Source organism: Anomaloglossus baeobatrachus, chromosome 1 (assembly GCF_048569485.1).
Source record: "Anomaloglossus baeobatrachus isolate aAnoBae1 chromosome 1, aAnoBae1.hap1, whole genome shotgun sequence".
NCBI lineage: Eukaryota > Metazoa > Chordata > Amphibia > Anura > Aromobatidae > Anomaloglossus > Anomaloglossus baeobatrachus.
Window position 1 is genome coordinate 620,654,705 of NC_134353.1, and position 27,915 is coordinate 620,682,619.

Below are 27,915 nucleotides of genomic sequence, written 5' to 3' on the forward strand. Positions count from 1 at the left end.
ATGCAGTCAGATGAATAGAGCAGCACCATAAAAGCAGAAGACAGTGACTAGTAAGTATTTTATTACAGACAGGGAACAGACATTGGTGATACCATTTGGATGGTGAACAAAAAAAATGTTAGAGTGGTGCCTTAAAATATTAAAATTGAGCTATAAACTTGCAATCTACTACACAATTGTAAGACAATTATAGTCTTGGAGACCTTCAGACAGATATGATTATGTTAATATGTTAATGTTTAATTGACCTTAATTGGCATTCACATATAATAATACTTTGGCTGTTTGTGTTTTTTTTACCTTTCCATCATCTTTATGTTCTATTGTTACCATAATGTTCATTTTCTTACACTTTTCTAAATGTAGTTATTATTTAGAGAAATCTTTTAAAATGCATATAAAGTCTTTGTAATATTAAGGTCTAATACTGACGTACTCTACAGAATGTGGAAGATGATGTTCAGATAAGCAAAGTTATTAGCAGATCAATTTGAAAACTTTATAAGGCGAAAGAGCCTATGGTATAATCCTAAATTGATCAGCTTGACATTCCATCATGAAGTTGGTGTTAAAGATAAGGGAATTATCTCAATACCAGTTGTAGCACGTTATCTGAAATTATCTTCTATTTCTGTTGCACAATTTCATTTTAAACATGCCTTTTAAGATTGGAATAGAGCAAAAAGGGTCCGCTGAAGCATTGTCACCTTGTCTCCGCTATGTACAAGAACGTCAACAGATTACATTAACTCCTCAAAAAGAACCTTCCACTTATTGTTGCTATTTTGCTTCCACCGCTCTACTGATTTTTCATTTTTTTTATTGGCCAAATAAATCCTGAGATATAGGGCTCACTCACACAAGTGTGTAAATGGAAAGAGTGCCATCTGATAAAACAAAAAAGATTGCACTCACATGCTAATGAATGAGACAGTGCAAATCTGCAATTTTTTTCTCAGCTGTATTTGGCCTGATGAAAAAATTGCAGCATGCTTTGAGTGGACAGACAATCGGAGGAATATTTGAGAATAGCGGGGGCGCATATATTCTCAGCGGGCTCCCAAGACTTCTCCTTGGGACCAAAGCCCTTCCAATCAATCAAATAGAAGGTGTTGCCCTGGACGTTCTTAAGGCCCCTTTACACACTGCAATATCGCTAACAACATTGCTGTAACGTCACCGGTTTTGTGACGCTATAGCGACCTCCCCAGCGACATTGCAGTGTGTGAAACGCATCAGTGACCTAGCCCCGCTGTGAGGTTGCTGATCGCTACAAATCTTTCAGGACCATTTTTTGGTCCTTTGTTTCCCGCTGAGCAGCATACATTGGTGTGTTTGACACCGTTACGACTTCATTAGCAACTTCCCTTTCAAATAGCTGTTTTAACACGTCCCTAATGACCAGCTAGGTCATTCTGTAGGTCCGCATCGCTGCTGCGTCATTGGCCAGGTCTGCCTGTTTAACAGCTCACCAGTGACTCAAAAGAGACTTTGCAGCGATCCCGGCCAGGTTGGGATCGCTGGTGGGATCGCTAGAAAGTCTCAGTGTGTAAAGGGGCCTTTAGAGTTCAAGATGTCTTTAATCTCAAACCCTCTCCAGGGATTCTCAGTATGGGTCTTGGAGAAACAATTTAGGACAACAAGCTTCAAGAAAGTTACGTTAAAGGAATTTGAGATCCAAAGACTGGGCGGCAGCTGAAGTTTATAGGGCACCTGAGAAACTTGAATGGTCCAATATACCAAGGGGCAAACTTGAATGTAGGCACCTTCAGATGAATGTTCTGGGAGGAGAACCTGACTTTTAATCCTAGAAGATACTGAGGTGGGGAACTTCTCAACTTGTGCACTTGAATCTTCATCTGAGACAAGGCCTTAAAAGAGAGGACTGAGTTTACTGCCAGATGTGAAGGAACCTACCATAAGAAGCAGACATAGGAGAGGGTACCTGAGGGTGTTGGAAGTAAATGATCAAGAATGAAGATGCTCTGGAGGACTCCCCAATGTGCTTTTTGTAAGAGAAATCTGCCCAGGGGAGCAGTTAAAGCCAGTCATCCCAACAAGCAGATATAAAATGGAAAAGATAGTTCTTGAGGTTCTGGTTAACACGTTTCACTTGACCGTTGGTCTGTGGATGGTATGCAGAAGACAAATCCAGCTGTATATTCAATAGCTTGCATAGCGCTTTCCAGAACTTAGCCTCTGACCGTGAAGTCCAGATTATGTGGGGGAAAGGCATGGAGGCAAAAAAAAATGCTGGAAGAACTGCAAGAGACAAACTTCCCTGAAAATGTTCTTTGCAGAAGAACTGCCTCAGCACTGATAGAAGAGGCATCAACCTCCAAGAGAAGCTGCTTGGTGGAATCAGTCTCATGCAGAACCGAGGCTATTGTGAAAGCATTTTTCAAATGCTGGATGAACAATACAGCCAATTATAGCCAAACACTGGTACTAGCCCCCTTTTTGGTTAAAGCAAAATGGGTGCATGAGAGATGAGAACTGTAGAAGTTGGCGAAACCCATGAATCACTGGATTGCCTGCAAACCTTAGGTATGAGGTCAGGAAAGAACTGCAGAAACCTTTTCAGGATCCATTTTGAAGCCCTGCCTAAAAGCAATATAGCCAAGGAAAGGCAAGGAGAGTTTCTCGAAGGTACATTTGTACAGCTTGATAAACAAATTGTTCTCCCATAGACTCTGCAGAACCTGATGAACGTGCCTTCAATGGGTGGGCAGATCAGGATAGAAAACCAGGATGTCATCCAAGTAAACTACGATGGAAATATAGAGGAGATACTGGAAAATGTCAATAACAAATTCTTAAAACACAGAGGGTGCATTGCACAGACCGAAAGGCATAACGAGATATACGTAGTGATCATCACAAATGTGAAAATCTGAAAAACCATTTGTCATCCTCATGGATATGAAACAGATTATAAGCTACTCGTAGGTCCAATATGAAGAAGATCTTCACCCCACTGATTCTATCAAACAGTTCAGAGAGGCAGGGGATACTTTTTTTTAATGGTGATATTGTTGAGCCTTCAATAGTCAATGCATGGACGTAGGGAATTATCTTTCTTTGACACGAAGAAGAAGCTGGCTCCAGCCAGAGAAGAGGATTTATGGATGATTGGCTTGGCCAAGTTTTCTTGAATGTATTTGGACATGGCCCAAGTAACCTAGTTTCTGCTAATGCCATTACAGGCATATGCATAATATTATTGGCATCTGAGGGTATGACGGTGGCACAATTCATGAGCCCACTCAATACAGCTGTTGCAATCACATGACTCACTTTAATTGATGTGGTCATAATGGGGTTAAACTCCTGATATGCATGCTTTGATATGTGCTGTTCTTTGACTTATTCATCTTTTAATCTTTAAATAGCAAAATTGGAACATCAAGTAAACATAGTTTATTGTCCTGTATCCTTTTTCACTCTTATTTTTTGTAACTGTGTACACTGTATCTCTTTAGTACTTTAATGAGGCAATAAACCATTTGTTGACAATTTAGCATAATATACCTGATTCACCAAATTGTTATGCTGAAATGATCATGGAGAGGTTTTGCAATTGCATGAGAATACAAAGCACATTAATTAATGAATCTATGCTATCATTTCCAGAGAGGCTTAACTTAATTAGATGTGAACAGATAGATTATTCTGAAATTAATAAAAGTAGAAGATACTTATCTAGTGCTAGAGTGGGTGACATGCCAATGTTGTGTCTGATGAGCTACCAAAGAAAAGAAAATAAAGCAGAAAAGAGAAACACAGCTGTATTACAGCTCACTGAAAACTTTGGAAAGGGAAAAAATGGATGGCATTGGCCCCATAAAAGATGGCAATAACAAGATAATTAAAAGGACAATGAAAAGGCTGAGATAATAAACAGGCGCTTTTCATCCATATTCAACAATCAACACATGGTTTCAAGGATCATTCAGTAAGACAAACACAATCAAGGTTCACCATCTGATATAACTAATTTAACACAAGAAGAAGTATGGCTGCATCTGAACAAATTAAAAATTGATAAACCCCCTGGGCCAGATGGCATTTATCCATGGATATTGAGGGAATTTAGCTAAAAAATTGACAAACTGCTGTAACTTATTTTCTTAGACTCTCTTGAAACAGGGTTGGTGCCACAGGAATGGGGGAAGACTGATGTGGTGATGATATTTAATAAAGGTAAAAAGGTGGAAAGGTAGAACCAGGTAACTACCATCCAGTCAGTTTAGCATCAATTGTATGAAAAGTTTTGGAGGGCACAATAAGCAATGACTTGCAAAAATATATTGCAGAAAATAGTATAACTAATAACCAGCATGGATTCATGGAAGATAAGTTATGTAAAACCAACAGGCTGAGTTTCTATGAGTAGCTGATGTGATTTATCTGGAATTTACAAAAACATTCGATTCTCTACCAAACAGCCTTATAATGAAGCTCCAGAAAAAGGGACTAGGGGAACTACAGTGCCTACAAGTAGTATTCAACCCCCTGCAGATTTAGCTGGTTTACACATTCGGAATTAACTTGGCATTGTGACATTTGGACTGTAGATCAGCCTGGAAGTGTGAAATGCACTGCAGCAAAAAAGAATGTTATTTATTTTTTTATTTTTTTTTTTTAAATTGTGAAAAGTTTATTCAGAGGGTCATTTATTATTCAACCCCTCAAACCACAAGAATTCTGTTTGGTTCCCCTAAAGTATTAAGAAGTATTTCAGGCACAAAGAACAATGAGCTTCACATGTTTGGATTAATTATCTCTTTTTCCAGCCTTTTCTGACTAATTAAGACCCTCCCCAAACTTCTGAACAGCACTCATACTTGGTCAACATGGAAAAGACAAAGGAGCATTCCAAGGCCATCAGAGACAAGATCGTGGAGGGTCACAAGGCTGGCAAGGGGTATAAAACCCTTTCCAAAGAGTTGGGCCTACCTGTCTCCACTGTTGGGAGCATCATCCGGAAGTGGAAGGATTATGGAACTACTGTTAGCCTTCCACGGCCTGGACAGCCTTTGAAACTTTCCACCCGTGCCGAGGCCAGGCTTGTCCGAAGAGTCAAGGCTAACCCAAGGACAACAAGGAAGGAACTCCGGGAAGATCTCATGGCAGTGGGGACATTGGTTTCAGTCAATACCATAAGTAACGTACTCCACCGCAATGGTCTCCATTCCAGACGAGCCCGTAAGGTACCTTTACTTTCAAAGCGTCATGTCAAGGCTCATCTACAGTTTGCTCATGATCACTTGGAGGACTCTGAGACAGACTGGTTCAAGGTTCTCTAGTCTGATGAGACCAAGATCGAGATCTTTGGTGCCAACCACACACGTGACGTTTGGAGACTGGATGGCACTGCATACGACCCCAAGAATACCATCCCTACAGTCAAGCATGGTGGTGGCAGCATCATGCTGTGGTGCTGTTTCTCAGCCAAGGGGCCTGGCCATCTGGTCCGCATCCATGGGAAGATGGATAGCACGGCCTACCTGGAGATTTTGGCCAAGAACCTGCGCTCCTCCATCAAGGATCTTAAGATGGGTCGTCATTTCATCTTCCAACAAGACAATGACCCAAAGCACACAGCCAAGAAAACCAAGGCCTGGTTCAAGAGGGAAAAATCAAGGTGTTGAGGTGGCCTAGTCAGTCTCCTGACCTTAACCCAATTGAAAACTTGTGGAAGGAGCTCAAGATTAAAGTCCACATGAGACACCCAAAGAACCTAGATAACTTGGAGAAGATCTGCATGGAGGAGTGGGCCAAGATAACTCCAGAGACCTGTACCGGCCTGATCAGGTCTTATAAAAGACGATTATTAGCTGTAATTGCAAACAGGGGTTATTCCACAAAATATTAAACCTAGGTGTTGAATAATAATTGACCCACACTTTTATGTTGAAAATTTATTAAAATTTAACTGAGCAACATAACTTGTTGGTTTGTAAGATTTACGCATCTGTTAATAAATCCTGCTCTTGTTTGAAGTTTGCAGGCTCTAACTTATTTGCATCTTATCAAACCTGCTAAATCTGCAGGGGGTTGAATACTACTTGTAGGCACTGTATATGCACATAAGTAAACGAACTGGTTAAAAGATAGGAAACAAACAGTTGTCGTAAATGGTACAGTTTCTAAAAAGGATATAGCAAGTAGTGGGGTGCCGCAGGGATCTGTGCTAGGATCAATTCATTTTAATATCTTTATTAATGAACTTAAGGATAGAATTAAGAGTAAAGTATCAGTCTTTGCTGATGACAACAAACTATGTACGAAATTACAAACTGTGCTTGATAGTACAATATTACAATATGATCAAAATATGATGTCTGAATGGAAAAACACTTCGCATATTAGATTTAATCTTGATAAATGGAGAGTAATAAGTACTGCTTGACATTTAGCACTACAGTTCAGCTTACTTATAATCAGAACATCCAAGTCCTGTTTTATAGTTCTGAGTTTACTTCAATTTAATGTATATACATCAATAGGATTACTCCATCCTACAGTGAAGGAAATAATTATTTGATCCCTTGCTGATTTTGTAAGTTTGCCCACTGACAAAGACATGCACAGTCTATAATTTTAAGGGTAGGTTAATTTTAACAGTGAGAGATAGAATATCCAAAATAAAATCCAGAAAATCACATTTCATAAAGTATATAAATTTATTTGTATTTTACAGAGAGAAAAAGTATTTGATCCCCTACCGACCATTAAGAGGTCTGGCTCCTACAGACCATTTAGATGCTCCTAATCAACTTGTTACCTGCATTAAAGACAGCTGTCCTAAATTGTCACCTATATAAACGACTTCTGTCCACAGACTCAATTAACCAGTCAGACTTTAACCTCTACAACCTTGGCAAGACCTAAAAGTTTTTTAAAGATGTCAGTGAAAAGATCATAGACCTGCACAAGGCTGGAATGGACTACAAAACCATAAGTAAGACGCTGGGTGAGAAGGAGACATCTGTTGGTGCAATAGTAAGACAATAGAAGAAAAACAAAAGGAGTGTCAACCAACATCGATCTGGGGCTCCATGCATAATCTCACCTCGTGGGATATCCAGGATCATGAGGAAGGTGAGAGATCAGTCTAAAACTACTCGGAGGGAAATTGTTAATGATCTCAAGGCAGCCGAGATCACTGTCACCAAGAAAACCATTGGTAACACATTAAGCTATAATGGCTTAAAATCCTGCAGTGCCTGCGAAGTCCCACTGCTCAAGAAAGCACATGTGCAGGCCAATCTGAAGGTTGCCACTTGTCACGCTCCCCGTGTCCCAGCACCACTCCTTACCCACTGATCCAGTCCATGTGTCCACCAGTCATGGCTGCCGCTCCCGCTCTTGCTTCCCTGAGTCCTGTTCCTGGTCTTATGAGTCTGACTCTGAGTCTTAGCCACATGGTTCTGTATAGGACCGGGCCGCGCCCACTCTCCTGGTCTTATAGGCCCAGCACACCTGCAGGAGGAAATGACATGAGGCTGCGCTGGGTATATAAGACTGGTCTTTCCATATGGGCGGGGCCTGATCAACGTGTCTTGTAGCATAGTCTTATGAGCTAGGTGCTCAGGTCCCCTGGTGCCGTGTCCTGCTGACTTCTTGTCCTTGCTCCCTGGTACCTGTGCCTGTTTACTTTACTGTCCTAAAGAACTCTGTGACCCTGGTGATCTGCTTATACTTGTCCCTGCCATGCCAGTGCTCCGACTGCCGTGTACCCTGCCCTCCGGTGGGGTGCATGGTCCAGTGGATCCACCTCCTGGGCCTACCAGTCTTCCCGGCCCTGACAGTTTTATCAGGCCATGGATCCCGCTGGAGCGCAAACATCAGAGCTGGCTGAGCTGCGCCAGGAGCTGGCACAACAGCGTGAAATCCTTAACCGCATGCTGAAATTCCTGGCGTCCGTGGACCACCGGTTATATACGCTGCAGACCACCGCCTCATCTGAGTCCAAACAGCAACCAGTCTCTAGATCTGAACCAGTTTCCTCCACGGCCTCGCAACTTCGCCTCGCTGCTCCGCCTCGCTATGCAGGGGATCCCAAGTCCTGCCGCGGTTTCCTGAACCAGTGCTCCCTGCACTTCCAGTTGCTCCCGCACTTGTTTGCCTCAGACCAGGCCAAGGTGGCGTTCCTGATGTCACACCTGGAAGGCGAAGCCCTGGCCTGGATTAACCCCCTGTGGGAGAATGAGGACCCGATGATCACCGACATCCAGGAGTTCCTGCGAGCCTTCAGGGGCACCTTCGACGAACCCGGACAAACTACCGCAGTGACCTCTACGCTCCTCCGGCTACGCCAAGGGACCCAAACAGTCGGCCAGTATGCCATACAGTTCCGCACGCTCGCTTCGGAGCTGGGATGGAACAATGAGGCCTTAACGGCGGCCTTTTGGGAGGGTCTTTCTGGACGCATTAAAGACGAACTCGCCGGCCGTGACGTTCCCCGCACCTTGGACGCTTTGATTTCCCTGGCCACTCGGATTGACCTCCGTTTTCAGGAGCATGCCCAGGAGGTAGTCCGGGAGAAGCGACCACCTCGCCACATCTTGCCCCCACAGAGGTCTGCTGCTCCCTCGTCCCTGCCTTTCCGTGACTTATCGCCAGAACCCATGCAAGTGGACCGTCTGACCCAAGCCAAGCAACGCCGTGCAGAACGGCTCGCCCGGGGCCTGTGCTTCTATTGCGGAGACGGTTCACATATGCTCCGTTCTTGCCCGGAGAAACCAGGTAGACCCCAGGTCCAAGGGATAGTGGGAACCGCCACCCTTGCCACCGAAATCCCTTTGGTTCCAGTTAAACAGACTGTCCGGGTGACGACAGAGGGGACCCGGTTTTCAGCTGAGGCCCACATCGATTCCGGGGCAGCAGGCAACTTTATTCACCAGGCCACAGTAGACAAATACCAGGTCCCTGTCACCCCGCTGGAGAAGCCTCTCTGGTTCGCCTCAGTGGATGGCAAACCGCTGTACGAACCTGTCCGGTTTACCACCAAACCCGTGAACCTCCAGGTTGGCACTTTGCATACGGAGACCATCGCCTTCTATGTCATCCCGAGGATGGCTCCTGAGCTCCTGCTGGGTCTGCCCTGGCTTCAAATCCATGACCCTGCCATTAGTTGGCGCTCTGGCGCTATTACCCGCTGGGGACCCTTGTGTCATGACCACTGCCTACAGCCTGTTCCTCGGTCCCTGTCACCTGAACCGTTGGAACCACCGACCCCTGAAGAAGAGACGACGCTATCCAGTGTCGTTCCATCGTCCCCAGTCTCTGAGACCTTGATTCCACCATCTTCTGGAGATGAGACTTTGATTCCACCGCCTTCTGGAGTTGGAACTTTGACTCCACCGGCTGCCCAGGATGAGACATTGTCTGATACCCGGTCCGAGACGCCCGATCCGGTCGTACATGATTCCCGTCCTGCTTCTGCCCGTCCGCCTTCTCTTTCTGTTGCCACTGCCAAGGGTTCTTCGGCTAAGCGTGGTGGGGTCCAGAAGGTGGCACGGGGTCAGCAGTCCTTCCGTTCCTTTGCGCTGGGTTATAGTCCGGAGACTCTGCCCGGGGTGCCCCAGAGGTACTTTGCATGGAGGGGGGGACATAACGGGGGGGGTACTGTCACGCTCCCCGTGTCCCAGCACCACTCCTTACCCACTGATCCAGTCCACGTGTCCACAAGTCATGGCTGCCGCTCCCGCTCTTGCTTCCCTGAGTCCTGTTCCTGGTCTTATGAGTCTGACTCTGAGTCTTAGCCACATGGTTCTGTATAGGACCGGGCCACACCCACTCTCCTGGTCTTATAAGCCCAGCACACCTGCAGCAGGAAATGACATGAGGCTGTGCTGGGTATATAAGACTGATCTTTCCATATGGGCGGGGCCTGATCAACGTGTCTTGTAGCATAGTCTTATGAGCTATGTGCTCAGGTCCCCTGGTGCCGTGTCCTGCTGACTTCTTGCCCTTGTTCCCTGGTACCTGTGCCTGTTTACTTTACTGTCCTAAAGAACTCTGTGACCCTGGTGACCTGCTTATACTTGTCCCTGCCACGCCAGTGCTCCGGCTGCCGTGTACCCTGCCCTCCGGTGGGGTGCATGGTCCAGTGGATCCACCTCCTGGGCCTACCAGTCTTCCCGGCCCTGACACCACTGAACACCTGGATGATTCTGAGAGTGATTGGGAGAAGTTGCTGTAGTCAGATGAGACAAAAATGGAGCTCTTTGGCCTTAACTCATCTCGTTTGGAGGAATAATAATAATAATAATAAGGAAGGAAGAGAAATGTTGCCTATGACTCAAAGCATACCGTCCCCACTGTTAAGCATGGAGGTGGAAACATTATGTTTTGGGGGTGTGTCTTTAATAAGGGCACAGGACTACTTCCCTGCATCAATGGGACAATACATGGAGCCATGTACCGTAAAATCCTGAGTGACAACCTTTTTTTCGCCACCAGGACATTAAAAATGGGTTGTGCCTGGGTCTTTCAGCACGACAATGACCTAAAACATACAGCCAAGGCAACAAAGGAGCGGCTCAAAAAATTAAGGTCATGGAGTGGCCTAGCCAGTCTCCAGACCTTAATCACATAGCAAAGTTATGGAGGGAGCTGAAGCTAAAAGTTGCCAAGCGACAGCCTCAAAATCTTAATGATTTAGAGATGATCTGCAAAGAGGAGTGGACCAAAATTCCTCCTGACATGCGCAAACCTCATCATCAACTATAAAAAATGTCTGACTGCTGTGCTTGCCAATAAGGGTTTTGCCACCAAGTACTAAGTCTTGTTTGCCAGAGGGATCAAATACTTATTTCTCTCTGCCAAATGCAAATAAATGTATATAATTTATACAATGTGATTTTCTGGATTTTATTTTGGATATTCTATCTCTCACTGTTAAATTTAATCTACCCTTAAAATTATAGAATGGTCATGTGTTTGTCAGTGGGCGAACTTATAAAATCAGGGATCAAATAATTATTTCCTTCACTGTAGGACGGAGTAATCCTATTGATATATATACATTAAATTGAAGTAAACTCAGGACTATAGAACAGGACTTGCATGTTCTGGTTATAAGGAAGCTGAACTGCAGTGCTAAATGTCAAGCAGTAACTGCAAAAGCAATCAAGGCTGTATAAGAAGAGAGGTTAGATCACATGAATCCAATATATTATTAAGAATTTATAAATCCCTTGAAGAGCCACATCTAGAAAATGGGATTGAGTTTTGGGCTACACATTTTAAACAGGATATTTGGAAGTTAGAGTCAGTTCAAAGGCGGGCAACTAGACTACTACAAAGAATGGAATGCCTCCCATATGATGAGAGGGTGAAAACTTTGGGCTTCTTTAGGTTAGAAAAAACATCTCAGAGGAGATATCAATTACATTATATGTAGAAATGCATGTGTCGTCAATACAAAGAACTGGCACATTACTTATTCCTTCCAAAGACTAGAGGGACACTCGCTATCGGTGTAATAAAGGAGATTCAATCATCTAAATAAGAAAGGGTTCTTTACTGTTAGATCAGTGAAACTATGGAATGTATGGAATGCTCTCCTGGAAGAGGTAACAATGGCAATTTCCAAAGGAAGAATGCAAAATTTAGTGAGAAAGAATTTATCATGGTGAAGAGAGATTTAACTTGATGGACCTAAGTCTTTTTTCAACCAATGTAGCTTTGTAACTACAGTATATGTAATTATATACACAATGGCAATCATCAGACAGAGTGGTGCCACTAAAGGACCCTGGAGCAGTGAAAGCATGATCTGTGGAATGACAAATTGTGCTTCCCTGATTCACAGTCTGATCAACAAGTCTGGATTATCAAATGTCAGGAGCGTTTTATTGCCTGACTCAATTATGTACACTGTAAAGATTGGTAGGGGAAGAATGATTATAAGAGAAAATTGCCTAGAGCCATTATTTCCAATAAAGGAAAATCTGAATGCTTCAGCATACCAATATATTTTGGACACTTGCATGATTCCAAGCTTGGTTGAACAGCTTAGGGAAGGCACTTTAATGTTCCAGGAATACTGTTTTCCACCACATAAACCAAAGTCCATAAAGGCATGTTTGGGGGAGTTTGACAGAACTTAACTAGCGTGCATAGATAGATCCATGACCACAACACCATTAAACAGCTTTTGAACTAGAATAGAAATTGAGAGGCAGGACCTCTCATCTAATATCAGAGGTCACCTCACAAATGCTCTTCTAGATAAACGGGCAAAATTTCGCAATTCACAAAGATTTTACATGAACTCTTCATGGTTGAGTGGAAGATGTGTTAGCTGCAAAAAGGGGACCAGCTTAATATTAATGCGTAATGCTTTGGAATGGAATGTCATAAAAGTTATTGTTGCTATAATGAGTATATATCAAAGAACATTTCACCATATAGAGTCTGCATTTAATCCATTCTAAAACAGTTAAATACTTTATAATCAGTAGATAAGACTTGTTAATCTAAAAACTACCTGGTTGATTCTTGATTAACTGGTTAACAACCTATGATGTACCATATATTTTCAACATTATTAAACAATGTATGAATCCAGCTCAGCAGTTTAAACAGGTTGTCCCCTATTTTAACACTGATAGCCTATCCTTAGGATAAGTAATCAGTGTCTGATCTGCCAGGGCCTGACACCCTGGACCCCCATTGATCAGCTGTTCCTGGTGCCGGTGGCAGTAGTTTTTAGAGCTTTCCCACCTTCTGACAGTGGCCATGGCTGGATACTGCACATCCGCCTCCTATTGATTTGAACTGAGCATTTTTGGTTGCCTGCTACCACCACCAACACCGAGAACAGCTGATTGGCAGATCAACCTGGTGTCGAACCTAAACCGATCATACAATGATGACTTGTCCTAAGCATCAGCCATTGCTAAAGTACTGGACAACCTATTTAGCCATTTAGTTCCTGTTGTCAATCACTGCAGAGACATTTAAAAAAGTTTGCCAGCTTTCTTTGGACCCTGTGACGTGAGCATGGAAGGAGTTACCATTGCAGTGGAGGCCGACAGTAAATATCATATTAGTTCTCAAGTGAAGCATGAAAGTGAAACATAAGAGATCTGTACATAAGAGAACTTTCATAACATATTGCAATACTGTAGTATTGTAGTGTATAGGTCAATTAAATGAGTCCAGGATCAAGTCAACTAAAGGAACTAAAATAATAAATTGAAAATAATTAAAAAAAAAAAAGTTTTCAAACATAAATAAATAAATAAAAAGCTAAAAAACCCTAAGAGTTTAAATTACTCCCATACAAGTACAACTCATCTCGGAAAAAAAACACCTTCGTATGACTATTTCATTGGAAAAAAATAAAAAAGTTAGGTCTCTGGGAGCAAAATAAGAAAACAAAAGAAAGCACAAAAAAACAAATAATTCCTTAGTCAAATGGGTAATGCTTTAAAGGGTTAATGCATTATTAAAATGTATACTTTATTTACATATTTCTTTCATGTTATTTGTTACTGCAATTTACTAATTTTATTTGGCTAGAATATAGAATATAAAAGAAACAAGTAAAAGTATTACTATAAATCAGGGAAATACAGTTGAAACCAGAAGTTTCCATACACTCAAAAGACACGTGAATATTTTTCTCACTGTCTGACATGAAATCAGAAAAAAACCTTTCCCATTTTAGATCAATTAGTTTTACCAAAATTATATATGTATTTGCCAAATGACAGATTAATGAGAGGGAGAGAATATCTTAAGGCATTTTTATTACTTCCTGCAAAGTCAAATGTTTACATACACTAAGAGTACTAAGTTTGCAAATGCACACAGGAACAAAGACATTAATTTTTGGAGACATGTCCTGTGGTGTGACAAAACTAAAATTGAATTTTTGGCCATAATGACCATCATTATGTTTGCAGGAAAAAGGGAGAAACTTTGAAGCTTAAGAACACCATCCAAACTGTGAAACACGGGGTGGTAGCATCATGTTGTGGGGTTGTTTTGATGCAGGAGTGACTGGTGCACCTCACAGAATTGATTGTATCATGAGGAAAGCAGATAATGTGGCAATACTGAAGCAACATCTCAAGACATCAGCCAGGAACTTAAAGCTTGGGCTGAAATGGGTCTTCCAAATGGACAATGACCCGAAGCAAACTACAAAACTGGCTAGAAAGTGGCTTAAGGATAACAAAGTCAGTGTTTTGGAGTGGCCATCACAAAACCCTGATCTCAGTCCTACTAACATGTCTCAGTTACACCAGTTCTGTCAAGAGGATTGGACCCAAATTCCTACCAACTATTGTGAGAAGCTTGTGGAAGGATATCCAAAACATTTGATCCAAGTCATGCAGTTGAAGGGCAATGGTACCAAATACTAATGAAATGTTAGTAAACTTTTGCCTGCAGAAAGTAATAAAATTGCCTTAAAACATCCAGTCTCTGTCATTATTCTGGTATTTGGCAAACATAAATAATTTTGGTAATCCTACTTGACCTAAAATGGGAAAGGTTTATTCTGATGTTGTCAGATACCGAAAAACATGCATATATGACTTTTTAGATAATGTATGTAAAATTCTGATTTCAACTGTATATCATATTGAAAATAAGACTTTTTTTTCTTTTCACTATTTGTTTAGTATGTATGTCTAAAACGATGGACAAGCTTTACTTACTGTATGTACAGCCATACACTTCTACTCTCATTCCAATCCTGCCATTTATATTCCAATCTAATGGGTTGAAACGTAAGTATCTTGCTCGTATGTGGTTCTGAAGTTTGTAGTAAACAACGCTGTCAGCATTTGTATTTCCTATAAATTCCTAGAATGACAAATGACAATATGTAAATATTAAATAAATCATGATGCCATGAAATACATATCTGAGAAAATATTTGAAGGTACATTACTCCATTTGTATTTTGAACTTAAAGAAGTACTCCCAGACCTTTTTTTATTCTTTAAACCTTCCTAAACATGTTTTTTGTGTAGTGTAAGTGCAATAAGATACATATTGATCGTCATCTTCCCCGGGCACCAAACTACCCTCTTCTCACACTCATTTCTGAATGGCCAGATGTAAATATATAAAGCCTCGTTCTGATGCTTCACAATGTAAAAGTGACTTCTGGGTCACAAATAAACACCACTGTGATCTGCCAAGTCAGAATTTATGCCATGTGAGTAAGAAGAGGAGTGGAGTTGTATTGGAAATTGGGGAATAAGGTTATGGATAAGTATTTTATTGCACTTACACTGTATAATTGACATATTTAGATAGGTTTAGAAAAAATATTAGGGAGTATGCTTCTTTAACACGTAGTGACTCAAAAGTATAGAAGCACACACATAAAATGAAAACTGTTTGGCGGCCTGTAATTCAATTTTATACAAATGTTGTTAAGTAGGGTGGAAACCTTTATGTTCTGTCATGATGGCCATCTTGAGTAATGACATCTCATATTTACAGTTTTTCAAACAGCATAGAAGACAGGTTTGAATTTCACCGGAAAAAAACTATGGAATTTGAATTCAAGATGGCCACAATATTAACCAAATAAGTTTCCTTCTTCACCCACAGTTTTACCGTCTGCGCGGTCCGGAACTTTAGGAGGCTTTGTATTACCAGCACTAGCAGTAACTCCATGTGTCTCCACAGGAATGAATAGACAGTTCACCGTTTATATGTGATAAGAATTTTATGTATCATATGATATGGCTCAGGCTTTATTTTTGTAGCAGCATTTTAACATATTATTGATGCAGTCAATCTATAAGCCTAGAGGCCACTTTTTTCCATGGGATATGGTTCTGACTATAAGCTTTGTTAAGTGGTTGTCTATATACAGTGCCTTGCAAAAGTATTAGGCTACCTTGAATTTTTCAACCTTTTCCCACATTTCAGGCTCCAAACATAAAGATAAAAATGTTAATGTTATGTTAAAAAATCAACAACAAATGGGACACAATTGTGAAGTTGAACAAAATTTTTTGCTTATTTTAAACTTTTATAAAACATAAAAAACCTGAAAATTGCGGCGTGCAATATTATTCATCCCCTTTACTTTCAGTGCAGCAAACTCACTCCAGAAGTTCATTAATGATCTCTGAATGATCAAATGTTGCCCTAAATGACTGATGATGATAAAAATAAGCCACCTTTGTGTAATCTAGTCTCCATATAAACGCACCTTCTCTGTGATAGTCTCAGTGTTCTGTTTAAAGCATAGATAGCATCATGAAGACCAAGGAACACAACAGACAGGTCTGTGATACTGTTTTGGAGAAGTTTAAAGCCGTATTTGGTTACAAAAAGATTTCCACAACCTTAAACATCCCAAGGAGCACTGTGCAAGTGATCATATTGAAATCTGCAAATCTACCAAGACCCGGCTGTCTTTCAAAACTTTCATCTCAAACAAGGAGAAGACTGGTCAGAGATGCAGTCAAGAGGCCCATGATAACTCTGGATGAACTGCAGAGATCTATAGCTGAGGTGGGAGAGTTTGTTCCTAGGACAAGAATCAGTCGTACACTGCACAAATCTGGCCTTTATGGAAGAGTGGCCATTTCTCAAAGAGATCCATAAAAAGTGTTGTTTAAAGTTTGCCACAAGCCACCTGGGAGACACCAAATATGTGGAAGAAGGTGCTCTGGTCAGATGAAACCAAAATCAAACTATTTTGGAACAATGCCAAACGATATATTTGGTGTAAAAGCAACACAGCTCATCACCTTGAACACACCATCCCCACTGTCAAACATGGTGGTGGCAGCATCATGGCTTGGGCTTGCTTTTCTCAGCAGAGACAGGGAAGATGGTTAAAATTGATGGGAAGATGGATGGAGCCAAATACAGGTCCATTCTTGAAGAAAACCAGTTGGAGTCTGCAAAAGACGTGAGACTGGGACAGAGATTTGTCTTCCAACAAGACAATGATCCCAAAACATAAAGCTATATCTACAATGGAATGGTTCACAAATAAATGTATCAAGGTGTTAGAAAGAATGGCCAAGTCAAAGTCCAGACCTGAATCCAATCAAGAATCTGTGGAAAGAGCTGAAAACTGCTGTTCACAAACCCTTTCCATCCAAACTCACTCAGCTCGAGCTGTTTGCAAAGGAAGAATGGGCAAGAATTTCAGTCTCTTGATGTTGAAAACTGATAGACACATACCCCAAGCAACTTGCAGCTGTAATCGCAGCAAAAGGTGGCGCTACAAAGTATTAACTTAAAGGGGATGAATAATATTGCACATCCCAATTTTCAGTTATTTTTAAACAAGTTTAAAATAAGCAATACATTTTGTTCAACTTCACAATTGTGTCCCACTTGTTGTTGATTCTTCACCATAACATTACAATTTTTATCTTTATGTTTGAAGCCTGAAATGTGGGAAAAGGTTGAAAAATTCAAGGGGGCCCAATACTTTCGCAAGGCACTGTATAATGCAATATTATGGGTCTCCAGGACATCTGGGACAATATGCAATGATAAAAGATCCAATTAACAGGAGCATTGTATTATCCATGTACATGGAAAAATGAATATATTGATGGACTCTCCTGTAGGTCCTCAAGGTTTTTTTTTGGTCTGAAAACACTATATATAAAAGTTTTTTTGTTTGAATATATAAAAGATAATCTCTAAATATTCACTAGTAATTTTTCTGTCTATGGCCTAACAAGTTTTCTCCACCCCCCACAATTTCACTATACAATTGGACAATTAATGTGCCAAACAATTTTCATTTTTTATGGGTGTTACCTTAGTTTTAAGGCCATATGCACACATAGAGTGTTTGGCGAGTTTTTATCTAAGTATTTGTAAGCCAAAATCAGGAGTGAGAGCAAAAAATGCAGAAGTGGTGCCAGTAGGACACATGCACATGTTGAGTATTTTGCCTCAGTATTTGTAGCCAAAACCAGGAATGGGACAAGCAGAGGAAAAGTATAATAGAAACATGCACACCACTTCTGTATTTATCACCCACTATTGGTTTTGGCTACAAATACTGATGTAAAAATCTCACCAAATACTCAATGTTTATATGGGGCCTTATACTTTTCCTCTGATTGTTCCACTCCTGGTTTTGGCTGAAAAATACTGATGTAAAAAACTCACCAAAACACTCAAAGTATGCATATGGCCTAAGACACCATGTATTTTAATTATCATCGTAAGCATTAATAGGGTTATATTGGGAAGGTGTTGATAGAGCAATATGCATAATAAGGCTTGGCAGACCTCCCTAATTTAACCTTAGTTGCAGAAAATAATATAATGCATGCAGTATAGTTTATTAATGTTTTTTCAACAAAAAATATTAATCAAAAACAAAATGGGGATTTTATAAACTCATTATTTGATATAATTTAATATAATTTATTTATCACAACTAATCATTAGTTTAGATTACATTTAAGGGATTGTCCACTTCTCGGACAACTCCTTCTCAATCACCATGTTTGTCCAAGTTAAAACTCTAATAATCACTTCCAACGTTATAGCTATGTAGCAAGTGTGTTTTCGGGGCTCACATGATGTTGGGACGTCACGCGAGCCCTATGCCCAATTGGTGCTGGCTTCTCTCTCGTCACTTTTGGACATATTAAACATAAATATAAAGTGGGAGAGCAGCCATAGCTCTGACTTCCTCTTGATTTTCAATTCATCTCAAGGCGGGAAGAACGAAGCCAACTCTGTTTGGGCTTAGTGCTCATGTGACGTCAGAATGTCACGTGAGACCCAGAATACATGCCAACACCACTAGAATTGCGCTGGCACTGGAGGTGAGCATAAGTATTGTTATTTTAAAGGGGGCAAACATTGTGATTGAGAAGGGGTTGTCCAAGTAGTGGAAACTGTTTTAAGAATTCGGTAACATCCAAAAATGCATGCTATATCTTTTAAGTCATTAAAATTGAACCAGATCAAAAAAGTTTGTAGAAAACATAAGGAAAAAGACATTTTATACATCAGTTGCTTGGTAAATTTAGATTATTGAGAAAACAAATGTAAAAATATAACAGCAGTATTAAAACAAATTTCAATGTGAATGTAATTTACATATTTTTTTTTGTAAAGTGGAAATGTAATAGTGGGTTATCTGCGCTGATGATAATTCCAGTAACATAGTGCAGAAGGAAGAGGAAAAATATATATATTAAAAAAATACATTAAACCACTTTCAATATTTTTCCTTCTCCCCCATGGACTGTGTTACTGGAATCATCAGCAATGCAGATTACCCGCTATTCCGTATCTATTTCACAATTACTCTTGCAGACTTGGAGCAGCTGATTGTTAAAGGGAATCTATCAGCAGGTTTTTGCTACCTCATCTGAGAGCAGCATGATGTAAGCAAAGAAATCCTGAGTTCAACAATGTATCACTTAGATTTCTGTGTACAGCCATTTTGACATAGTAAAATATTTGAAATGTTGCATGCAACTGAACTTAACAAGCAGTCCCCACCAGGCATTCAATGTACATTTTCATAGACAGAAGCTGCTAATCTCAGAAGGGCGGAGTCAGACTACAACTCACGTACTGCTGAGACCCACTAATGATAATGATAACAACTTTAAACTAACATTACAAGTAAGCAAAAGCAGACTATGAGATAAGTCACACAGGGCTCAATTTTCTGTTTTAACTCTTGCAGCATGCTGTCTTCAGGTTACATTGCAGAAACCTGCTGACAGAGTTCCTTTAAGCTATTACAGTAGTTGGGCCTCACACAACTCCATCAGGTGAGGATCTCACTGATTGGAAGCTTTTTGATTATGCACAGTATTCACAGAAAGCTGTTAACCTATGGTGTGGGTGGGGGTCATACAGAGCTCATCACTCAGAGCAATGCTAGATCTGCACCATATAAAACAATGGTTTTATAAAAAATTTAGCAAGCAGTCCTGTAAGTGATACATGGCTGGGATCAGGGTGTCTGCCCCTATATTATGCTGCTCTCAGAGAGGATGGCAAAAACCTAGTGTTACATTTTGCTTAAAGGGGTTTTCTACAACTAAGACTTAGGGGTACTTTGCACACTACGACATCGCGGGTGCGACGTCAGTAGGGTCATGTCGAAAGTGACGCACTTCCTGCGTCGCTCTCGACATCGTAGTGTGTAAATCCTAGATGATACAATTAACGAGCGCAAAATCGTCGTAATCGTATCATTGGTGTAGCGTCGGCGAATTCCATAATTATGCTGACGTGGCGGTCCGATGTTCCTCGCTCCTGGGGCAGCACACATCGCTGTGTGTGAAGTCGCATGAGCGAGGAACATCTCCTACCTGCGTCACCGCAGCTCCCGTCGGCTATGCGGAAGGAAGTAGGTGGGCGGGATGTTTATATCCTGCTCATCTCCGCCCCTCCGCTCCTATTGGCCGCCTACCGTGTGACTTCCCAGTGATGCCGCACGACCCGGCCCCTTAATAAGGAGGCGGTTCGCCGGCCAGAGCGACGTCGCACGACAGGTGAGTGCATGTGAAGCAGCCGAAGCGATAATAATCGCTACGGCAGCTATCACAATGTAGTGTGCAAAGTACCCCTAAGTTATAGAGGTACAAAATGCTCTTATATGTGACTACACCATCTGGTAATGGGGTCCTCCACCACTTGCATTGTCTTGACATCAGGGAATTATTTTATGCGATGGTTTTATAGTGGTGTATGACACATTATCACATTACAATGACAGTAGGCTGAAGGCGGTGTACTCTGGTGACCAATGTAACAGTAGTATATTTAACAGATTAAAATATTTTTATATGTCACAAAAATGTATTCAACATTTTCATCCACTATAAAAACAATTCTTTCAAACTGGAAAGTCTCTTCTACCATAAATTGTCATGTTGAAGTTTATGGAAGATTAACTAATAGGTGAAATTGAGTATATATCGTATAATCTTTGCTTTTTTGGTTCATTTTCTAAGTATCATTTTTTTTGTTCTGTGAGACAGTCGAAAGCATTGTCTAAATCATCTTAAAATGGGAAGCAGACTATGCTAAAATAGAATTTGCATATAGATTAAAAACAATTTAGCCTTTATAAAAAAAAATGTGGAATCTGTATTTATTCACTGCAAAATGCGCCTATTTACTAGAAAATTTAACAACACTTATATTAAATCAAGCAAGTGACCTAAGAATTATTGTTGAACTTTCTTTGTTTTTAAAGATACTCATTAAACGCAACTAAATTAGATTTCTCTAGATTCTTAGCTAAACAAGAAACAGCTTGTGGGGAAGGAAGAAAGAAACTTCATCATACTGTTATACTATGATCCTAGCTTGCTCATATCTTGTAGCTAGGCTTCATAAGAGACCTTGGTTTTCTCTATATGCTGCAATATGATAAAATTGTTGTATATTGATCAAGGGATTAGTCAACTGTACATTTAAGTCCATTAAGACTATAAAATATGAAAAAATATATAGTTTTTTTTAATAACAAAAATTTGGGACTACCCTTTGAAGCAAAAATAAATTAATAATATAAACATATTTGGTATTGATGCGTCCATAAAAATGCAAAATATCAAAATGATTCTGTGCATTAAAAGCTGTAAAACATTGGAACTCCAAATTTGTATTTTTTTTTTTTTTGAGTCATTGCATCTCTTCTATAAAGTGCAAAGAAGCAATCAAATTGTTGAATTTGCTCCAAAATAGTACCAATAAAAACATCATCTCATTTCACAAAATGACAGGTTCTCTTAGAGCTCTAGCAACATAAAAAAAAATAGTGAAACACATTTTTTTTTTATAAATGTAAGATTTTTTTTCAAAGCTTAAAAAAAAATTATATTCCATAATCCTTTTGACCAGTAGTATCAGATTGCTAGTTTATTTGTACCTCATCATGAATGCCATAAAAAAAATGAAAGAAAATTTATAGTGGGGATTGATGTCGACACTTTACATTTTTTTCCTGTTTTCCATGACATTATATGCTAGAAAATGGTGTACTACAAAACTACAGCTTGTTCCACAAAAAGCAAGTCTTTATACAACTTTGCCTACAAATGACTAAAAGAATTAAGAGTTATAGAAGAAAGGGAAGAAAAAAAGCAAAGATGCACAAAAAAACAGAAAATCGCTCAGGAGTGAAGTAACAAATGTCTCTCATAGACTTGCACGAAGAGCTTGGGAGGTTGTTTTTGACTTCCAGCCAGACAATAGAGATGAGCGACTGTGTGAAATAGTAGAAAAATGAATAGCACTCATAGGTGGTTGCTCTGCAAATAGGTGCAGGTTTATTTACAAGTGCGGTATTACATGTGATGGCAGGCGGGGAGGGAGCAGGATGGGACGGCACGTCAGACTAGTGCTTCGACGGGTCTGGCAGAGATGAGCGAACCTGAGGTTCATTCTTTGGAGTTCGGGCTCAGAAATGGTTTGGAACGAGTGAGTTACGAGTGCAAACCACTCAAGCGAGCAGCGCTGTGCTTGGGTATGAGTGATGCTCAACCCTGTGCAAGTCGAGTGCAGTGATTTAACAGCTCTCATTTGGGGTAAAATCAGCATGATTTGATGTAGTGGGCACACAAAGAAAAATGAAAAACCCTGCCCACCCTCAACCAGAAGTGTTCTGCTTATGACTCGCTGCATGTGGATGGAGTCACAAACTACCCAATTACAGACTTCCATTGAGGTTCGGATCAAGTCAGGATCACAAATCAAACTTTTTTAAAGTTCGACTGTACCTGTCGAACCAAACATCCAAAGGTTCACTCATCTCTACCAGACCGTCACAAGATGGTGCCGCGGGATGGAAGCAATGCCGAAAAAAGGTGAAGATGTCACAGAGTAAGTATAAAAACGAAAGCATGGGACTTAGATTTATATCACAACTCTAGCTTTGAGAAAAATGCTGGAGTGATGCTTTAAGGTTTAACATAAATAACTCTTAGTTACATAAGAGGTACAGGTGAGAAGTAATCTACATCACAGACCGGACGCTCCAACATTTCTTTTTACCTGTACATAATTTGGATAACTAAATTAAATAGGCAGTGCATCTGTAAGATGATGAGTCCCCTTGCAATATTTGTTTTGATCTTAATTGACAGCTTCACAAGGAGATAGCTATTTCCAATTATCATCAGATTTGGTTCATCACAGGGAGACATTTGTCTGGAATTTGAGAATTGTATCTGTTTATTGGAAAAAGCTTTTTCAGTGTTTTCTAGACATTTATTTTTTTTCATGTATTGATATAGTGCCTGAATATATAATTATATTTCCAGATGGAAGATAATTTCTTGCAGAGAAATATTATAGAGAGGTTGGATAAGTTGCAGAAAATCTTCAGCAAATCACTTCTGGTGACTCAATCTGTGTTATTAATTTATTCATGCAGAACATAATTTCTAAAAGACATTTGTATGTGGTTTCTGCTCTGATGGCTATTCTATGATAATATGCTCCTAAATGATATGTGGGTGGCTTTGTTTATAGCTGTTTTGTAAGATCAGAATTGATAATTACTTTAATTTGAATGATCACTCAGACATCTCCGTTTGTCAATTTCTGCTTAATGCTTGGCTATTTGGCTTGAAGTAAAAGTATTAAGACTGCAAGGAAACAGATGAATATGTAAGCATGAAATCTGTATAACCATTAAAATGATAGTCTTGTTTTATTGTTGTTACTGTAGAATGTCTCTTTTGTCAATTAATGCAATGAAACTTCTGAAAATCGCAGCATTCCAAATAAGCATATGGGCCGTGCATTAGGTAGATGAACTGAAACTACTGCCGCTAATGGATCCTCTAACTCCCCTGCCAAAAAACTATGCTCATAAAATTACAGTGAAAAGCATTATTTTGTTAAAATGTTAATTAACTATATATTTTTAGAGGAATTAGCTTTTGATTTTTGACTTTTTTCATTTTTAATTAATTATTCCCAAATAATGGTGTACACTCTTTATGCACTATAATGGAAAACGTTTACTGGTCTTGGGACTTATAAAAAAAAACCAAAAATCCAAAAATGCATTAATTTTAAAGCACCACTCCAAGTCCCTTCACCCCTGTCTTATACTCACCCTGTGGTGGCTTCATCTTCTATCACCACCGCTCCTGCTGGTCTCCGGTGATTTATGACCTACCAGCAGCTCCACTGTTTGCTCCAGCTTGCTGGAGGTCACAACGCAATACAATTCCATGAGAGCCTCATTCTGGCTCTCATAGACTTGCATTAAGGGCTTGTGACGTAACTTTTGATGGACATGAGTCGCCCACCACAGTGCCGCAGTGGTCGCCTCCGGGACACTGCAGGGACTTCTCTTTAGGGACCCTTCTGGCAACAGGTAAGTCAGGTTGTTTACTTCTGAGACACTCTCGGTTTTGCGGTCAGGGTGATGGGTGACCGCCACTGCAGTTTAACGAGCATCTGGGGCTGATGGTGTCTGCAGTCTGGTGGTATGGCCTCCCGAGATGGAGGCTGGCCCCAGGTGCTCGGGTGTATGTGTGTGGAACAACAGGTTGCAGAAGAACTCAGTCTCAGTCCAGAAATGTCTTTCAACTTGTTTACTCACGTTCAGTTGTTTTTGTGAGGTAACCCGGACGATGCTGAGACAGACCAGGTGGAACCAGGTATCCTTCAGGCTGGAATAGGGGTGACTGCTGACTCGCCTTCCTAGCACTTCTTGTTTCGGACAACCCCTGACTTAAAGTACCATGGGATTCATCCAGGGAAGTCGCATCTGCCTTTTCTCCCCTTTCTGGCCCGTTAGCTGGCAGTGTGGACCAAGGTGGATAGCTTCAGGCTCAATCCTCCTTATGGACCCCCTCGTTGCTGCTGATGCTTGGACTCTGTGTTGGTTGGTGTGGAACCTCTAGTTCCACCACCTGCAGGATTTAGCAGACCACTAAATGGATGTCTGGCTCTAGGGACCTGTTCCCCGTGCGTGCTTCATTACCAGGAGTCCCCGTACTCAACTGCCTGTCCTTTCTCTTCTGCAGGAGTCTTTCAGGCTGACTGTGTGGCAATTTACTCCCCCGTCAGCAGCCACTACACTTGCAGGGTCTAACTAGTGTGTCCGCTCTCTTGCGTCTCCACTTCAGACTGGCTTCCTCCAAATCCTCTCTGACTGACTGCCACTGCAGAACTCGCTTCCAGCTTCTCCACTGCACCACTAGCTGAGTTGTGGAGGCTATGCCCCCTCCTGGGTCTGCCCAGGGGTCCCCTCTAAAGTGTGTGAGACCTGGTCCCAAGGTGTCTTTGTGTACACACCCTATTCACCATTTGGGATTACCTGTTTGCACTCACCCAGCATGGGTGCAGTACTCACTGGTGCCTGACCAGATCAGTGGCACCACAGACAGACAGAAGTTACAGTCACAGGCTAGAACCATGCCGTAAAATAATGAAAACACTTGAGGGTCCGTATAAGACTCCTCCTGCACTGATATCAACTTTTTGGACACCCTCATCAAACTACAGAACAATGAAATAGAGAAATCCCTGTACCAGAAGCCAGCTGACGTCCAACATACCTGAAATTTGACAGGCTTCATCCAAACACATAAAAAACTGTACTGTCTACAGTCAGGCCATCAGATACAATCAGATATGTTTCAACGGTACAGACAGAGACAATCACCTTGAGGGCCTCAGAAAGACCTTTTTGAATCAAGGCTACCATCCAAGAACAATTGAAAACTAGATTACAAGAGCCACCAAAATATCAAGAAATCATCTCCTACATTATAAAACTAAAGAAGAAAACAACCAGGTACCTCTTTTTATCACCTACAATACAAATCTGGAGGTGTTAAGAGGAGCAGTACGGAAACTACAACCATTACTGCAAAAAGATGTCCGATTAACATCTATTTTTCCAGACCCCCCCACTTCTGTGTTCTAGACAGCCCCCAAATCTAAAAAGTATCATTGTCATTAGCTCTCTGTCCTCTCTTACAACAACAGAAACATTTCCCTGCAACCAGAAAAAAATGTAAGACCTGTCTATTTATATTGACAACGGACAAGATAAAGATTCCCAGATCATATCAGGACTACAAGATCCCAGGTACCTTCAGCTGCACCACAACCAATGTGGTATACTTAATTATATGTACCAAATGTCCAACTGGGGGTCTGTATGTAGGGGAGACAGGACAACAGCTCAGGACAAGGATGAATTGTCACTGCCACACAATTAAAAAAAAAAAGGTTAGATTTACCTGTGGCCAAACATTTTTGCAACCCAGACCACAGCATCATGGACATGAAATTGTTGGTATTGAAAATAAACTTCAAGTCCCAGAGAAACAGGAGAGTCTGGGAATACAAACTTATGATGACCTTTGACACATTCAGAGCAGGAATGAATGTGTCACATGGATTTGTCTTTTTACAAGAAAAGTTTGTAAATTTATACACTTTTTACATCAATTAAGAAATGTGCTCCTTAGCCCATCTGGGGGCATCACAAATCTAGACCAGACCTCAATCAGAGGACAATAAAACTTTCACACTCCTTATCTATGAGTAATACTTACAGCTACAACAGCTTAAAAAAACTATGAATATCTGAAGTAGTTCACCCTATCTGATGTAGTCATTTTTATATGGAAATTTTTTTATGCTTTGTTATCTTCTAATCTAAAGTAAAGATTAATTACATTTTCATCATTTTTTTATGTTTCTGGGCTTTATGATTGTTTTTTTTCCTCCTTCTTTCATCTATGCTTTCACCAACTGTCCCCATCACAGTCTTATCATACGATATGGACGCTTATTGTGCACTGCACTGCATAGTTGCGAGTTTTCATCATACATATACAGTGCCTTGTGAAGGAATTCTCGCCTCCCCCTTTTCATTTTTCATGTTTTGCTAGAATCCCCTTATATGTAGGCATATAGATTCATGAACTACAATACCATATGTTATTAAATGAGCAAAGATATAAAAATTATAGATGGCCCCTACAATCTCAAACTCACTAATCTGTGAACTGAAAAAAACTATTTTTCCAACCTCCCTTTTAGTACGATTTGCTGCTTTACTTTCAATGCCGGCTGTATTCCGGCATTGAGAGGAAGTGAGTCATGTTAGCTACAGGAGTTATCACATGACCCTGTGCTACCATGGCAACCACCGAAAGTCACGTGATCATGTCACGTGACATCCGGTGGGGGCGGGGTAAGTGACTGTCATGGCGGCGCCCATATACATATCGCTGCCAGATTTTGGCAGCGAAATGTAAGGGGTTAATGGCCGCGGGTGGAAGCGATTCCACCCGCGGCTAGCAGGCACACATGTCAGCTGTTGATAACAGCTGATATGTGCGCGGATCGCGGCCGCCTGCCGGCGGCAGGGGGCGGGGCTTACCGCCACACGATCCATGACGTATCAAGTACGTCATGGGTCGTTAAGGGGTTAATCTGAGCTTTGACTCGGCCACTCCAATACATTTAGAAGTTTTCCCTTAAACCACTCAAGTGTTGCTTTGGCAGTATTCTTGTGGTCATTCTCTTGTTGGAAGGTGAACCTCTGTCCCAGTCTGAAATCATTGACAGACTAAAACAGGTTTTCCTCAAGAAAATCCTTGTATTTCACACCTTCCATATTGCCCTTGATTCAAACCATTTTTCCTGTCCAGTGCTAACCAAAAAAATCCCCATGTTTCACTATGGGGATGGTGTTCTTGGAGTGAAGAGCTGTGTTGGTTTGGCACCAGACATAGCGTTTACCTTGGTGGTCAAAAAGTTCAATTTTGGTTTCATCTGATCACAGCACCTTTCTCCATACATTTGGGGAAATGACATTTTGCAAAATCAAAATGTGCCTTAGAATTTTTGGCTGTAAATCAAGATAGCTACTCTAATGGCTGGCTCTTTGGAGTGTACGGCTTATTGTGGTCGTATGGGCAT

The 27,915-nt window shown here is 40.9% G+C and overlaps 1 protein-coding gene across 1 annotated transcript in view; it reads right to left on the reverse strand.

Moving 5' to 3' along the window:
• LOC142245804 (contactin-associated protein-like 4) overlaps window positions 1-27,915 on the reverse strand; it is a 795,990-nt gene that overhangs the window by 486,673 nt on the left and 281,402 nt on the right. The window contains exon 4 of the mRNA XM_075318773.1: window positions 14,688-14,835. Coding sequence (XP_075174888.1) covers window positions 14,688-14,835 — 148 coding nt within the window. The remainder of the gene's footprint in view (window positions 1-14,687; window positions 14,836-27,915) is intronic.